Source organism: Cyclopterus lumpus, chromosome 2, assembly GCF_009769545.1.
Source record: "Cyclopterus lumpus isolate fCycLum1 chromosome 2, fCycLum1.pri, whole genome shotgun sequence".
NCBI lineage: Eukaryota > Metazoa > Chordata > Actinopteri > Perciformes > Cyclopteridae > Cyclopterus > Cyclopterus lumpus.
The window spans coordinates 10,007,102-10,023,086 of record NC_046967.1 but is presented as its reverse complement, the minus strand read 5'-3'; the positions used below and the strand labels follow the sequence as shown (position 1 = coordinate 10,023,086).

General features: G+C 46.5%; 3 protein-coding genes across 5 annotated transcripts in view; all 3 read left to right on the top strand.

The window, feature by feature from the left end:
• Positions 1 to 184: 184 nt before the first annotated feature.
• On the top strand, positions 185 to 10,638 carry zc3h13 (zinc finger CCCH-type containing 13). 2 transcript variants are annotated; one of them, XM_034551112.1, is made up of 20 exons: positions 185 to 420; positions 1,181 to 1,357; positions 1,513 to 1,616; positions 1,806 to 1,920; positions 2,155 to 2,266; positions 2,441 to 2,607; positions 2,748 to 2,896; positions 3,006 to 3,206; positions 3,298 to 3,465; positions 3,579 to 3,925; positions 4,261 to 4,755; positions 4,914 to 5,162; positions 5,283 to 5,778; positions 5,884 to 6,080; positions 6,335 to 7,555; positions 7,690 to 8,385; positions 8,471 to 8,614; positions 8,826 to 9,026; positions 9,202 to 9,365; positions 9,500 to 10,638. In XM_034551112.1, exons 2-20 carry the CDS (start codon positions 1,190 to 1,192, stop codon positions 9,698 to 9,700), a joined length of 5,595 nt encoding a protein of 1,864 aa, XP_034407003.1. In that variant the 5' UTR covers positions 185 to 420; positions 1,181 to 1,189; the 3' UTR covers positions 9,701 to 10,638. The 2 variants fall into 2 exon arrangements, with proteins under 2 accessions (XP_034407003.1, XP_034406995.1); XM_034551104.1 differs by having other exon boundaries at positions 4,914 to 5,168.
• A 1,139-nt stretch (positions 10,639 to 11,777) lies between these two features.
• Positions 11,778 to 13,862, top strand: rpl31 (ribosomal protein L31). Its single transcript, XM_034551675.1, has 5 exons — positions 11,778 to 11,864; positions 12,397 to 12,500; positions 12,965 to 13,090; positions 13,602 to 13,714; positions 13,798 to 13,862. The coding sequence occupies exons 2-5, from the start codon at positions 12,397 to 12,399 to the stop codon at positions 13,827 to 13,829; spliced, it is 375 nt and encodes a 124-aa protein (XP_034407566.1). The 5' UTR covers positions 11,778 to 11,864; the 3' UTR covers positions 13,830 to 13,862.
• A 693-nt stretch (positions 13,863 to 14,555) lies between these two features.
• Positions 14,556 to 15,985, top strand: part of chst10 (carbohydrate sulfotransferase 10) — a 2,840-nt gene continuing 1,410 nt past the window's right edge. The window contains exons 1-5 of one of the 2 annotated variants that reach the window (XM_034551506.1): positions 14,556 to 14,834; positions 15,160 to 15,303; positions 15,386 to 15,495; positions 15,635 to 15,860; positions 15,944 to 15,985. The exon at positions 15,944 to 15,985 is cut by the window's right edge and continues 64 nt beyond it. In XM_034551506.1, coding sequence (XP_034407397.1) covers positions 15,198 to 15,303; positions 15,386 to 15,495; positions 15,635 to 15,860; positions 15,944 to 15,985 — 484 coding nt within the window. In that variant the 5' untranslated portion in view covers positions 14,556 to 14,834; positions 15,160 to 15,197. Of the gene's footprint in view, positions 15,074 to 15,159; positions 15,304 to 15,385; positions 15,496 to 15,634; positions 15,861 to 15,943 lie in introns of both variants that reach the window. The other variant, XM_034551499.1, reaches the window with a different exon arrangement.

Below are 15,985 nucleotides of genomic sequence, written 5' to 3'. Positions count from 1 at the left end.
GTATCTTACTCATGTTATTGAGAAAATAAGAGCCCGTTTTTGTGTTTTTATTTAGTTTTTAATAAATAATGTCAGTACTAGACCTCCTAATCTACACTTCACACCAATTGGTGGCGGTAATGCATCAATTCGTGCAATTTACCAACCGCCAATTTAACCCAAAGAAGAAGAAGAAGAAGAAGAAGACGAAGAAGACGGCGACCACCGTTCGGTGAATGGCGGTAATGCAACAACACCCTGGAGTGCGAACGGCCCTCAACAAACCACCGAAGAAGAAAGACCACTGCTCACCCTCCACCAACATGAAGGGACCAATGGCAGTTTCTGCCCCGGACTTTAAAGAATAGGCCTCGCTATTTCTACAAGTGCTGAATCCACTTCCTGGACTTAAGTAGATGCGACGCCGAATAAATATCTTGGGTGAGACGGCTTTTGTGTGTGTGTTGCTATAATATCCATCAAGCACGCGACTGACGCTCGCTTGAAGGCCTCGCGCTAAGACGCAACATGAAGTCGTTAGCTCTTCCGTTAACTAACTTTACCGTTAGCCTCCCTTCTTTTGCGTGGTTTTATCAGCGCGAGGCATTTCATGCATTCACGGGCGGAGCAGTCAAATATCTCACGCGCACGCGTTTGAATGTAAAAAAACATTTAAACAAAAGTGTCGCTCGTGAGGAACTCGGAGCTAACGTTAAGCTACCAGGCAGGACTTGTTGGAAGAAAGCGAGTTAGCAGCTGCACAGACGTCAAGAGGCCGAGACATTTGCATGTATTTATGTTTTGAATGCGTTGCCACCTATAGTAGGACTGCAAGGAGCCACGTGCGTATTACACAGTGATTATGTTAGTGGGCGATTTACGTTGCTAGCATATGAAACGTTATCCCTGATGCAGAATGAATGAAATCATTCAGGAAGTGTAGTCTCACTACAAAGAGATTTTGGTGGAGCAAAGGTTTATATTTAAAAAAAAAAGTCTTTATTGTCATTTTTTCCTAACTGTGATATTTCCTAAATTAATAACTTATTAAATATGGGACTTATTCTGCTTGCATTTTACTCCATGAGTCCATTAACTCTTTACATTATCTTAAATACGTGTGTATTCCGTGTGGTGTTGTTTTTGATGCAGATGATTAATTAATCATTGGCATTTCATAAAGCATTGTTTGTTTTTCCAGTCCTGCAGAATGTCCAAGATCAGGCGGAAGGTAACAGTGGAGAATTCAAAAACCATATCTGATAGCAGCAGCAGCAGCAGTACCACGACCAGCAGCACCAGCAACCCCGCCGGCCCGTCCCGCCGGCCCAGTGTGTTTGAAAGACTTGGACCCAGCACTGGGACTAATGCTGCTGATGTATGTGTCACCTCATACTTATATGCATAACAAGCCTGTGCTCCTGTTGCAGAGGTTGTGAAATTCATATCCTTGTTGCATCCCTGCTGTGATGTTTGTCTCGTTTCAGTGGATGTTCCTGTATCTCATCAGGCTCATTTCTATGTGTCTTTCAGAGTCACTGCAGAAATTGGCTGAAGACCGGTAATTGCAGTTACGGCAACACTTGTCGCTACACACATGGAACTCAGCCACGAGGCAAAGGATTTAGCTTCAGCCGGTAAGGTGGCGTGTTTTAATTTACTTTGGTGTATGATTTTCATGATGTTAGATTTGGGACCCTATTCATATTTATTGCTGTTATATTTTTTTGATCTAGCTCGCGTCAAAACAAATGTCTTATTATCCATAGTGTTGTTGACGCATACGCTGTGTGTATTTATGTCTGTGTTTCGTCTTAATGGAGCAGGTCAGCCGAGAGACCCACAGGTGATCTGCGGGAGAGGATGAAGAATAAAAGACAGGATGTTGACCCAGAAAACTTAAAGCGAGATCTAGACGAGCCCACATCCCCCACAGCGAGAGTGAGTTTTCGGCTCCTTCAGTCTCTAATATTTTAATGTGTAAATGATGACTGGTTTTAAAATAAAATAAAAGGTTCTGGTGCCACCACTGATCCTGATTCTGAGGCTGTTTTTGACTTTGAATTATTGTTTTGAACCTGGAACTGCAACACGTGTTGCCTGTATAGAATGAGCACAGGAAGTGACGCAACATGTGGGTGTCGTTCTAACATCCCTGTGCGTATCCATCTCCAGCAGAGAGACTCCTCCAGAGGCCGACACAGGGAAAAGGAGGATATAAAGATCACAAAGGAGCGCACCCCAGCCAGTGAAGAAGAGCCCACAGAGTGGGAAACCAATCGCGAAGGTTAGCTTGTTTTGTTCAAGTTTTAAGAACAAGTGACCTGAGGATTTGGTAATTTCCATTTGATTTTCACATTTGAAATGAACTTACTATTATCAACGTGGGCTTTAAACATGACATGTTCTAAGATTTAAGAGTTTTCTACAAATGCCTCTGTTTTCTTTGTTTGATTTCAAGATTCCGATATCGGTGACTACGACTACGAGTTATCTCTCGAGATGAAGCGACAGAAGATTCAGCGTGAGCTGATGAAATTGGAGCAGGAGAACTTGGACAAGAGGGAGGAGATTGTCATTAAGAAAGAAGAGACCCCCACCAAAACAAGAGCCACCGCCATGCCAAAGGTAAGTTACTGCCTTTCTTTGGATTTCAAAGAAATCACATTTTTTGTAATTAGCCGGAAAGAGTTTTTAAAATCATCTCTACTTTCAGGAGAGCAGCTGACTGTAGGATGGACTCTGATTTAAATTTCTCTGTCCCTCAGGCCTCCCCAGAGCCGTTAAGCAAGCAAGACTCACCCTCATCCAGGAAGTCAAGTGGATCCCCAAAACACAAAAGTGCTACCAAAGGCCCAAGCTCTGGGAAGAAAGAGAAGAAGGCACTAGTGCCTTCACCTGTTTCCGAATCTACCAGGTAAGAGTCTGGGTTGCGCTTGTTTTTTAGATTCACGGATGTCTCGTAAACGAGTTTACACTGACCTTTAGGAAGCAAGAACTGATTTATTCTATCCTCTTCCGTCCAGGCCTTCAAAAGGGAGCCACAGTAAGAAGAAAGGGCCCAGGACCCCCAGTCCTCCTCCCCCAGTCCCTCTAGATATTCCTGTAGTTGGGAAGAAACACAAAGGCAAGCACAAGAACAAGGAGAAGTCTGAGGAGAAGCAGAAAGAGGCGAAAGATCGGGGGCGAGATACAGAAAAACACAAAGAGAAGAAGGAGAAACGCAGGTAAAGTAATGGTGTAATCAACATTAAGCTGATTCTTCTCATGAGTGTTCTGTGTGGTCATTTATCTCAGCATTCCTCTTTTTGAACACAGGGACCGATCAGACAGTTCCCACAAGGCCAAGCGGTCGTTGACATCGGAGGAGCGTTCCGGTAGTGTGTCATCTCCCTCCAGGGGCACATCCCCCCCAGCCAGGAAGAAATCCACCTCCCCTAAAGCTTTGTCCCATAAGACCCCCACACTGGTCTCCCCTCCTCGCAGGTAAGCACACCTGGTCCACCGAGCAAAGGATTTCTTGCTTTCTGTTGGTATTATTTGGTAATGATCATAACAGTATGGTTTATTCTGTAAATAATGATCCTTTGTCACTTCAGGTCACCCTCACCTCCACGCCACCAGCGCACCCCCACTCCTCCGCGCCACCACTCACCCTCCTCCCACTCGGGTTCCTCTGCCCAGCGGCACTCTTCGTCTCCTCGTCGCCGCCGCTCGTCCTCTCCCACCTACCACCGGAGTAGCGCGGCAGCCCCGACGTCTGCCTCCTCCCCTCCGAGCTCCCGACGCTCCCGATCACCCCCCGCCTCCCACAGCGCCTCCTCTCCCCACCGCCGATCTGACCGATCGAGCCCCAGCCAGCGCCACTCCAGGGGCCGTGAGAGGAGCCGCGGTGAAAGAGAGAGGAGTCCGCCTGCTCAGGAGCGCAGGCAGGAGCGCAGAGATGGTAACTCTATGTTCTAGTACTGTGTTTTCATGTTTCTCTCACAGTTTTTTTTTTCTACCATATTTAACACAATCAATTTAACACATTGAGCACTCCCAGGAGAGTACACTGTTTCTTATGAATGCCTTATCGAACTTTATAGTGATTTTTATTTAGCGTCACTGCTAAGTGTCTGGAAAATTACATTTTTAATAATTAAACTTGGATTATTTAATTTGACATCCTCCACGTCGAAAAATAATTACAAAAAAATTAAACAATTCGGATGAATTAAGCAATTGCGTTTCAAATGATTTCTTTAATCGGTTGTTAAACTTTGTGTTTCTCATAAACAGAAAGCCGCAGCAAGCGGGAAAAAGAGCGCGATGATCGGGACTACGACTCTGAACAGGTCTCATCACGGGACGCTCGCGATGACCGGGAGACTAGAGAGGCCCGTGAGCGACGGGACGCTCGAGACCGAGGAAGGGAAACAACTCGAGACTCTCGTGACCATCGAGACAACAGGGACGTAAAGGACTCCAGAGAGAGCAGAGCAGAGACCCGCTCCAGTCGAGAGTCGCTGGAGCGCCGGGACCGCGAACGGGAACGAGAGAGGGACCGGGAGAAGGAGAGGGAGAAGGACAGAGAGAGAGAAAAGGAGAGAGAGAGGGAGAGGACTGACACCACCACCCACAGGAAGGAGGAACCGGCTCAGGAGGACAGGAATTATGGGAGAGGTCATGGACGGGAAGATGGAGGGAGGGCTGAAGTAAAGACGGAGAACAGGACGGACAGAACTGAGAGAAATGGACGAGGGAGAGGGCGTGCTAATGAAACTTCTGATAAAGGCAAGAACTGACATAACATGATGCCTTCATTTCCATACTGTGTTTTTTTTGTGGAAAATGTAAAAGTTTAGTAACAAAGAACCTTTTAGGTAATCTTTACAGCACAAGTTCCTCTGTCTTTTCTTTCCTTTTTGAAGAAATATTTTATTTCCTTTCAGGCTCAAACAGGAACTCCCGGGGTTCCCAACTGGAGAGCAGCCATGACAACTGGGAGTCACGTAGCAGCGCGGTGCGTGAACGGAGTGTAGAGAGGAGCACCGATCGCAGTGCTACCGAAAGGAGCTCTGAGAGGGGCTCAGACAGAGATCGCTATGAGGGTGACAGGAGAGGGGAGCAGGCCAGAGACTCCTCATACGACCGGAGAGGAGGCCACGGAGAGCGCGATCGCAGAGACAACCGAGAGAGAGGTGGCGGTGAGGATTTGCTTTATGTTAAGCCTGCACAAAATTAAAAAAACATGTTTAATGTATTATTTGTATAGTTTGAAAAATTATTTGGCTAAGCTTTTTAACTTTCTGTTTTCTCAGAGCAACGAGCAGCTTCCCCAAATAGACACCAGGGGAGATCAGATGAGTCTGAGAGGGAGGAGAGGAGGGAGGACCGCAGGACAGATAGAACAGAAGAGAGGAGAGACGACAGGCCCCGGGAGCGAGAGAGAGAAAGGGAGAGGGAGAGGGAGAAAGAGAAGGACAGGGAAAAGGAGCGAGAGAAAGAGGCAGAGAGGGAGCGCACCAGGGAGAGAGAGCGGGAGCGGGAACGAGAGAGGGAGAGAGAGCGAGAGAGGGAAAGGGAGAGGGAGGAGCGAGAGCGAGAGAGGGAGGAACGGGAGAGGGAAAGGGAGAGGAAGGAGCGAGAGAGGGAGAGGGAGAGAGAGCGAGAGAGGGAGCAGCGAGAGCAGCGGGAGAGAGAGAGGCAGCGGGAGTGGGAGGAGCGAGAGAGAGGACGAGAGGAAAGGCGGGAGAGGAGAGATGACACCAGGGAGGACCGAACCGTCAGAGACACCCGGGATGACCGCAAGACGAGGTATCAGCCTACACAGATAGTTATGTTGCCCATGAGTGTGCTCCTCCTCCAATACCAGTATGTTTAATATTTTTTATTTATAATTCTCCTCCTTTCTCCCTCTAGTCGCAAGAGGCCCAGGGTGGAGAGCAGCCCGAGTCCCAGAGCCTCGCCCAAACGAGCAACTCGGGACCTCAGTCCTGCAGAAAGCGACGGCTACAACAGTGCGGACGAGAAAAGTGAGCGCCCGATTGGCCGAGGGCAGGCCAAGCTCCACCCTCCGCCCCTCCTCCCCAGCCCAGTGTGTCTGCAGCCGCCTGACAGTAGGGGAATTAATTTTGCAAGGACACACTTGTGTTTATTGGAGAATGCACTGCTCAGATACTGCAAATACAACAAATAATAGTTCAAGGGAAACAAACTGTTAATCATGTTATGGCAGTTACCGCCAATAAAGACCATCAACTGGTCGTTTGGAAATGGCACAGATAAGCGGACTGTTGTCAAAGCTGTTATGAGAATGATTGCTTTAATGCTTGAAAAGTACTGAGTATGGTATGTAACTGTTCATATGCAGGTGCTGACAAAAATCGCATGCTGAGCCAGGTGGTGCGGCCCCTGGAGCCCTTGTTGCGTTCTCCACCGAGGGCTGCTCCGTCCGATGAGAAGCCCAGGAAGGATGAGGAGCGCAGAGGAGCCGGAGACAAAAGGGAAGCACGCAACCGCCATGAGGACCTGGAGCCTCGTGGGGAACGGAGCAGAGGAGGCGACAGACGAGGAGAGCCCCTCGCGGACGCCCCGTCCGAATCCCGTAGCCGAGTCAGAGACCAGCGAGAGTCCACGCCACCTCCGCCGCCACTGCCCCCGCCCCCCCCTCCCCCAGCTCTCACCACTGGCAGCGAAGACAGAGACACTGCTGGTACCCAGTCCCATGAGGAGGGTAAAAAGAAGACAAAGTCGCAGAGGAAGGGACTGAAGAAGGGTCGTAAGGAAGAGGTTGTAGTTGGCAACATTGTGGCAGCTGCGGTAGATCGTTTCAAGTCCGAGCCCCCAATCAGCGTTGCGATCGATGGAACTCCTCCCATACACTCGCCCAAGAAAGGAGCCAAGAAGAAGGCGCTTGAACGAAAGAGGAAACGGTCACGAGAAGGAGAATCTGATGTGTCCGATGAGGATGTATCTGCCCCTCAGCCTCTTAATAAGAGGAAGCGAGGGCCCAGGACGCCACCGCCGTCAATGAGGCCTGATCATCGTGGTCCTGGAGCCAACACGGAGCCATCTTCTCTGTCCAAAATGGACAACTTCAGTGACTGGTCAGATGATGATGTCACAGACCGAGCAGCACCAGTGGAAACACAAGCTCCACTGGTTCCGGCTGAGCCTCTGAAGAGAGGTGGTGGTCCCAGAGTGGGCAGGGACAGGGAGCGGTGCCACCCTCCGCCCATTGCCCCTCTGCTCCCCCAAGACCCTCCGATGCTGCTGCCGACTCTGACTCCGCAGCCCCTCATGTCCCAGCCCCTGCTCCGCAAACTTCCCCCGGATCAGACGCGCAGCAGCAGCATGGGGAGCAACCAGAGTCGCACATCATCCAGACGCCTGCGATCACCCTCCAACGAGCCAGCCCACCGAGATGACCCCCAAGGTCCACGACCCCGCCGCGGCAGGCTCCAGGGCGCCAACTCTCGGGACCGAGAGAGGGAAAGAGAGAGGCCGGTCGTGACGGAGCCTCCAGGGGTCGAGAGGAAGTCTCGGATTGACCAGTTGAGGAGGGGAGAGCCCAGCCGCAGCACCTCCTCAGGTAGAAAAACACTCACATCTAGACACAACATTTATCCATACACTTTTTGTAAATGCGGCCGACAGGATCATGCTTAATTATAACACTGAAGTCTGATCCCAGCGTAACTCATATCTGTCTCCATTGTCTTACAGACCGGCAGGATTCACGCAGCCACAGCTCCAGGCGCAGCTCCCCTGACTCTGAGAAGCAGGCCAGGTCAGGGTCCCGTGCCGGCTCCTACGACAGTCGAGAACGGGAGAGAGACAGGGAGCCGTTTGAGCGAGAACGAGACCGAAAGGACCTCCGGCCTCCGCAGCAGCAACCTCCTCCTCCTCCGCAGCAGCAGCTTCAGCAGCTGCAGCAGCTGCAGCAGCCCCTGCTCCTCCAACAGCCCCTCCAACAGCAGAGAGACTGGGAGCCTGAACCTAGGGACTGGCCTAGCAGGGTACGGGAGCCCCTACTGATGCGTCCTGGCCGGGAACTTCTCCTTAGGGAGCGGGACATCAGGGACAGAGAACGCTTACTCCCCGAAGGACTCATCCAGCAGCACGAGCGGGAGCGGGAAAGAGAGCGAGAGAGGGAGCGAGAGAGGGACAGTAGAGGTGACCGAGGAGACCGAATGATGATGGACCTGCCGCCCCACGGGGACCCCAGGGCCCCAGGACGAGGTGACCTGAGGGGTGACATAAGGGGAGACCTGCGAGGGGACATAATGAGACAAGAGAGAAGCGAATATGAGCCTCTGCTGCCAAGAGAAGCCTTCAGCCCTCCAGAGCTGGAGAAACCAAGCAACAGTCACCATCTCCTGGGAGAGCAACGAGAGCTGGAGAAGACTGACAGCATCGAAGGTAAGAAGACACTTATTCTTTATTTTGTCACTTTTCTTTTTCAACTTTTCCAACATGGGATTTAAAGGAATGTTTGTGTTCTCAGGAGACGATGATGGGAAAGAAAACGATGGCCAGTCAGTCGCATCTGTGGGAGAGGAGTATGAACCAATCAGTGATGATGAGCTGGATGAAATTTTGGCTGACAGCCAGAAAAAAGAGGATCAGCAGGACGATGAAAAAATTACAGGTACCAGGAAATACCTATTTTTGGAACCTTACTGTCCGTCTTTTTTTTATTTGAAAAAAAAAAAAAAAAATATATATATATATATATATATATATATATATATATATATATTTTTTTTTTTTTTATATTTATATAAATACATTTTCAAATAAAAAGAGTAGACTAATCAGACACTCCTATTTAAATCGACACCATTGCCGTGTGTCGACAGGTCCTCTGGATGTAATTGATGTGGACTGGTCCAGCCTGATGCCCAAAACGAAGCCGGAACCCCGGGCAGCAGGGGCAGCGTTGCTCCGGTTCACCCCAGGCGCCGTGCTTCTTAGGGCGGGAATCTCCAAGCGCCTCGCTGGGCCTGAGCTCCTGGAGCAAGTCAGAGAGGTGTGCAAGTCTGAGCTGGACGACCCCAAAGGTGAGAGTTTGGACATCTTCAGAATTCAACACCAATGTTTTTGCTTTCCTTGTGTTTCTTTTATTTTAAATGGGGAAACGGGAAGTTTCTACGGTCACAATTTGTTATTAATATGATAACAGACATTATATTTGTGTGATCCATTCGTCCAAACTGTTTTCATCTGTCCTGCCAGATGCTGACAAGCTGTTCGAACATGACCTGGGGGCTCTGAATATGGCGGCCCTGAACAGGCGGGTGGAGAGGGCAGGTTTGCTGAGAAACCTCGGGCCCTGCTGCAAGGCCCTGTGTGCCCGCAGGGACTTTGCCATCCGCCGGCAGCTGTTAAAAAATGATAAGGTAAATGTCAAATGGGACAATGAATCCAATACTGCAGTTACTTTGGGTCAATCGGTATGGCGTTGGTCTGGACTTCAATTATACAACTGCATTGTTGAGAGAGATGTGTTTTTAATCGGCTTCTCCTTCCTCAGGGCCTAACCAAGCATTACCCCGCTACGCCCGTTGTAGACACCGAGCTGCTGCAGATGAGCATGCGTCTCTTCAGAAGGACCATGGCTGGCCCGGCCGCGGGCCCAGAGCGGCCCGAAGGTGGGTCGGCATCAGCAGCAGAGGTCGTTCCAGCTGGTAGTAGTAAGCTCGGCGCAGCACAGCCTGAGGTGTGTGTGTCCTAAGAGAAATGGGTTTTGATTAGTCAAACGCATGAAATACATGTCTGACTGTCCCGTTTCATTTCATACATAGCATTTTTAGTCATGAGGAAATAAAAGAAAACTGCAAAATTGTGAATCTTACTCCGTTATGCTATACATGTTTTGTATGATCTGCAAGTGCTGTGCCATAGACTACTGGACCTTCAAGTCTATGGAGTTGTGTGATGAACCATGTAAGAGGCATAAAACCCACCTAAAATTACTTTTGTTTTTTTGTGCATTGCAATGTTTTAAATCCGCTTTTTAACTTTTCAGTTTTACCTGCCTAACCAAGTTCTAATGACTTTTGTTTTTGTTTGTTGTGCATTGGTTGCTACGACTGTGCATTAAAATGGTTAGATGTTGATTTTTGTAACTGGTCCTTTGATGTTGTTGTTTTTGTTTCGGTCATATTACAAAATATCTGCAGAGCAAATCTAAAGCGTTTGCTGCAGAGTGTTACTGACCAACAACACTGAAACATCCTGCAGGGACTTGAATGAACATTTCTCACAAATAAGCACTGCCAAACTATTCCTTCATTGAATGTAAGTTGTTACAAATGTTAGTCTTTGGAGACATTATTGCTTTTTTGCTTGATGTATTTGTTTTGAATGGTTTGGCAATGTCTACCTGAAATGAACTGAAGTGAGTGCAGAGCAGAGCACACTAAAGACTGCAGTGTCCCAGACCTCCAACACTGCCATGTGGATTTCCTGTCCATAACGTTCACCAGCCCACACCATCAAAAAAAGGAGCCAAAATGGCCCCTGATAGGAAAAGACACTAAACTGCTTAGTTTAAAAAAATTTAAAAAAAGACTGAAAGGATAAATAATTTGAGTTTCACGTCACGTTTCTGTTTTTCCAGTGGTTGACTAGCCAGAGTCAATAAAAAGACTTGCAGGTGGATAAACTGAACCTCTGGGATGTGATTGTATCATCACTCTTAGCTCAGCAATTGACACTTGAAAAGTGCAGGTCATGCATGCTTTGAGTGCTTGGATACAAATCAATGGACAAACCAGCTTCAGTGTTGCACTGAACAGCTTAAAGAACATAATTGGAATGGGAAAATGTTATCTTAGTGACCTGGATTCAACGTGACACCTCCTCCCGGCCATGCAACTGTGAATTGAAATCTAAGTGACATTACAGACATGGAGAGAGTGGGCTCTGAAGTAGCTCCCTGTCTTTAAGTCTGACCGTGACTCTTTTCCTACTACATATTTATTTTGTCTAAGGTGAAGGTCAATTTTGAGAATGTGCAAGTGATATCTGATATAAAGCTGTATTTTTTTTACTTTTTTTTTTTTTTTTTACTGAATAATAAATGTAGAATGACTTTAACATTGTAATTACATTTTACCAAATAAGAGCAACTTTGGACCTGGAGGACTTAAATGTAGAGCAAGTTTATCAGGATTGTCACAATACATTTCCACAGTGAGCTACGAGGGCAGCTACGATATGCAATATTTTGCATTTTGAGGTAAGTGCTGAATTTAACATATGACCACATCCTCTTATGGTTGCAGTTTTTCTTTTTCTTCCTACATTTTGACAGCCAGTCTGAGGAAACGCTCAGTTTTATAACTTTTACACTTGTGTTATATTTAAGGTTTAATACATGTGTTTCATGACTACTTGAGACAAGAATAGAGCAGGTGTCTCATAGCTGGTTACAGACCTCATAAGCCTAACGCACAAAATAAAGCATCTATTTTATTGTGAATGGTCTTATTGTCTGTCCTTAACTGGTTCAAAGCCATGTACGTGTGTTTACGTTTTTTACTATAGTACCACACTGAGGGCAGCTGACATTAGTGTTCAAAAGAAAAACGGATAATTATTGCACACATTCTATACAGGTGACACGCAGAATATGTATTGAGAACATAAATACTTCCCACACAACATTTTATATTCCATGTCCATATTTCTTTAAAAAGTCTGATAATGCAAAGGATTACATCCCATTGTCTTTATTATCTCAAATAACTTCATAAACGGCTTACGTCTGTCTCGGAACCTTTAGACCTACATTTGCGGTACACGAACATTATATAAGCCGGACCGGTTTCCTTTACCCACAATTCTCTGCTTTTGGTCCGTCTTTCCGACTTCCGCCTCAACGACAAGCCGAAGTGAGTATTTTTTCGGATAATCTTATTTCTACAATCTATCGCCATCCTGTGACATTAAAGACAACACTGATCGCGCATATTGTCCAAATATACACAGTAGTCTCGCGCTGTCCTTTACGTGTGTTTTTTTTTATGTGGATTGACGTATTTAAATACATTTTAAAGTCGAAGAACGTTTATTCCGACCGTAATGGCTTCAGTTAGCCTGCATGTCCAGCGCACACTTGGCGCTGGAAACCGTGTGATACTGGTGCTAGCTTAAAGCACTTGTAGTTATGTATTTTGCTTTTGTAGCGTACATGCTGTTCATCCCCCCCCTTTATTTAGCCTGCCGGCCAGCTGACGTAGAGTAATGCTAATGAGAGCAAGCTAACTCTATGCTAACGTACTTAAGTGATTTATCAAAGTCTTTCATAAACATCTCTTAAATAGCTGGTTGTACCATTTCTTCAATGTACTTAAGTGTTTGTAACTTTCACAATTAATGTAGCATTCATGTGCTAAAGCATTGATCCATGCATGTTGTTTCTAGATGGCCCCCACCAAGAAAGGAGAGAAAAAGAAGGGGCGTTCAGCCATCAACGAGGTAGTGACTAGAGAGTACACCATCAATGTCCACAAGCGCATCCATGGAGTGTGAGTACTGCAAGGAAACCTGTTTAGGCTCTGGAAATGTGGTGTTTTAAGAGACACTTGTGCACAGCAGTTGGTGTGCGTTGTATTATGCACATGCCCGTCACATTTTGCAAGCCTAAAAATTGTTTACCCAGATGCAATTAACAGTCAAACTAAATGAGTATGTTTTGGAATGGTAAATGGACCTGCACTTGTATAGCGCTTTTCTAGTCTTCAGAACACTTAAAGCACTTTAACATTACAAGACATCATTCACTCGCCCATCAGGACTAACTAACAATCACACACCATAGGCACAGCTAAGGGATCAATTTTGGGGTTAAGTGTCTTGCCCAAGGACACATCGACATGGAGCTAGCAGAGCCGGGGATCGAACCGCCAATTCTTTGATTGAATGACGAACCTGCTACCCACTGAGCCACAGTCGCTCAGTTATTTGATCGATGGTATCATCTCCTTTTTAGGTCCTTCAAGAGGAGAGCTCCCCGCGCCATCAAGGAGATCCGCAAGTTCGCCATGAAGGAAATGGGCACCCCGGATGTCCGCATTGACACTCGCCTCAACAAGGCAGTGTGGAGCAAGGGTGTCAGGTGAGATGATACTCACGTCTGAGCAAAGATGCACAACAAACTTAGTCAAAACTATTTGTTATAGACATGTTTATTTTTTTTTCCACCACAATAATGAATAACTTAACTAACTTTTGCATTCTCCTGCTCACGTTTGTTTGTGGTGCAGGGAAAGGGCAAAGTTTGTGTAGGGTTTCTGTGAGACTGCATAATATAGAAATGGCTTGAATTTCAGAAGGGTGACAAATGTTAAAAGACTCAACAAAATAATTTCTGAGAACTTATGTAATTCTAAATATTGCATAATACTTATGAACTTTTTTGCCAGCGAGGGGTACTTTAATTTTAGAAAATCAAATGTTGATTTCTCCACTATTCTGTCAGCTCAGACAAGAAGTGTCTTTTGTACTAGATGACTGAGATGTCACTATGGCTTAGAAAGTCAACATAGTCTGAACGCTGTGTAAAATTAATAAACAAGGTGGAGGAATTGTAGTCACAAGATTGTAACTTCATTGTGTGTGCTGTGCAGGAACGTGCCATACAGGATGCGTGTACGACTGTCCAGGAAGCGTAATGAGGACGAGGACTCCCCCAACAAACTGTACACTCTGATCACATACGTTCCTGTCACTACAACTAAAGGTAAATATGCCACTAACACTGTCATTTGCCTATTAAAGCAGTAAAGGCATTTAATTAATCTTTTCCTTCTCTTTTTCCAATAGGTCTGCAGACGGTCAACGTTGATGAGAACTAAACTCTGCGAGTCGAATAAATAAAATAAAAGGACCTCTTGTCTTGTGTCTTTATTTCTGTTTCTGCACTGAACTGAATCTTATATTTGGAATAATGAGTATAATCATTTATTTCTGTAAATGTTGTACTAAACTAGTATTCTTAAAAAGGTAAATTACAATTCAACCTGAAAACTAATGGTTTGTTATGCCATGCTTGGTAAGAAGGCTAACTCGACTGCATTAATCTTTTTACTTAGAGATATATATATACTATATAAATTTGTTGTCATAGTAGCGCCCAACACTACAGACACCAAATGGAATAGACTAAACTAAACACAAAATAAAATAATAACTTCATGGACTACTATAGCATAGTTTCAAATATACAGATGGACCATGTCCCTTTCTACAACAAAAGGGCTATTGTCGAGTATGTCTTGTTCAACAGGGCTGGTCCGGTCATTAAAGACTGGTTTTATGGCACCTGTATTACTGGCCTTTTTAATAAAGATACAACTGGGTTGGTAGTAAAAGGTTCATTTTTACTGCAATGTTACTATGTAGTCAGTACTGTATTGCATCAGAATCAATGTTACTAAAATTGTAAATTGGCTGTTAAAATGATGCATTTGTTATAAGAAACTCACCTAACCAGCACATTTAGGTTGTATACATTACTAAGTGCTACACATACCAGAATCATCTATTGGCCACGTGCATTGCACATTCAAAGAATTGAACTTAAGTACAGCTGCTTAATGCAAAATAAAACGGCCATGAAACTTAAGGCTGCAGAAATTGTGATATTTCTTTAATCAATGTAACCGTTCTTTCAAATATATTGGGACTGGATACAATTCCCAGATATAAACGTGACCGCCATGCTGCCACTAGAGGGAGCTACTTGTTTATCAGCAGTCGGATGTTGTGACCAACGGGGACGCAGCGGGCGAGAGGCGATGGCATCGCGTTACTTTTCCTCCACAGTTCGTGCAGCTGTGAAGTTGCTGTAACCCGAGAAGGTAAGACGCGAGGCGGCTCTGGTGCTCTGTCGGTGTGTGACCCTTAACCCTCGCCGAGAAAGACGAGCGTGTTGCCTGCTTCATATCTGGGAGGGACAAGTGTGGCTAGCTGTTTGGCTAACCAACTGACAAGCTAGCTAGCCAGCTGACAACTTACTACGCAACCTATAACGACAATGGAGACTCCTCCGGCTAGAAACCGTTAGCCGTTAAGCTCCGACGTCAGTTCCGAGACCGGGGTTCGTTCACTTTCATCACCTTTTTAGTCTCGGCAGCCGTGTTGCCATCGCATATTCCAGCTAACGGCTCCCTCCGTGTTGTCCAGGTGGGAGCGTCGCTCGGTGTTTCCATGGCCGTCAGCTGATGGGCGAAGCGATGCGGCACCGCTGGCTGCTCCTCGGGGCTTGCGGCTGGGTGCTGCTCATCCTGATGTTTGTCAGCAAGTTCATCAGCTTCAGAGCCGTAGATGGTAAGCTGTCATGGGTGGTATTGATGGCTACAGGCGGTTACAGAGGTGAATGTGATCAACCCTCTTTTACATGTGTGTTTAGACTATGGAGAGATGGTCGGTGCTCAGAGCTGGACAGTGCCGGGCACCAAGGGGCTGAAAAGCAATCCTGTTTCCAGCCCAGTGAAACCAACCCCGAAGCCATCGGATCAGGTAACGAGAGCAGCTGATTACTAAACATAAGCACGCTTTTCTCTGTAATAACACTGTCATTAAAAAGACTATCAGTCACTTAAGTGGTGTGTGTGTGTGTGTGTGTGTGTGTGTGTGTGTGTGTGTGTGTGTGTGTCAGCCCTCAGTGGTACCTACAGTGACCGATTGGCAGCCAGTCGTTGAGAGGCGAATGGAGTTGCTCTCAACTGTGTGCAAGAACATCAGCCTCGGGAATCTGACGCACGTCGCCATCAGCAAGTTTGTCCTGGACCGCATCTTCGTCTGCGACAAACAAAAGATCTTGTTCTGCCAGACGCCCAAAGTGGGCAACACTCAGTGGAAGAAGGTCCTCATTGTGCTCAACGGTGAGTGTGGGTTTGCTTGGGGGGTAATAACAATGTTTACTATAATTCTTTCAGTTGATGACTTGCACTATCAACATTGGCAGGAGCGTTCCCCACTGTAGAGGAGATCCCAGAAAACCTTGTTC

What these genes read in the sequence shown, in the direction of transcription:
- zc3h13 (XM_034551104.1), top strand. Translation starts at nt 1,190, where the DNA reads ATGTCCAAGATCAGGCGGAAGGTAACAGTGGAGAATTCAAAAACCATA. An exon ending in AAAGGATTTAGCTTCAGCCG is followed by an intron (nt 1,617 to 1,805) that starts GTAAGGTGGCGT and finishes TTAATGGAGCAG; the next exon opens with GTCAGCCGAGAGACCCACAG. An exon ending in CCTGTTTCCGAATCTACCAG is followed by an intron (nt 2,897 to 3,005) that starts GTAAGAGTCTGG and finishes TCTTCCGTCCAG; the next exon opens with GCCTTCAAAAGGGAGCCACA.
- rpl31 (XM_034551675.1), top strand. Translation starts at nt 12,397, where the DNA reads ATGGCCCCCACCAAGAAAGGAGAGAAAAAGAAGGGGCGTTCAGCCATC. An exon ending in CACAAGCGCATCCATGGAGT is followed by an intron (nt 12,501 to 12,964) that starts GTGAGTACTGCA and finishes TCTCCTTTTTAG; the next exon opens with GTCCTTCAAGAGGAGAGCTC. An exon ending in TCCTGTCACTACAACTAAAG is followed by an intron (nt 13,715 to 13,797) that starts GTAAATATGCCA and finishes TTTTTCCAATAG; the next exon opens with GTCTGCAGACGGTCAACGTT.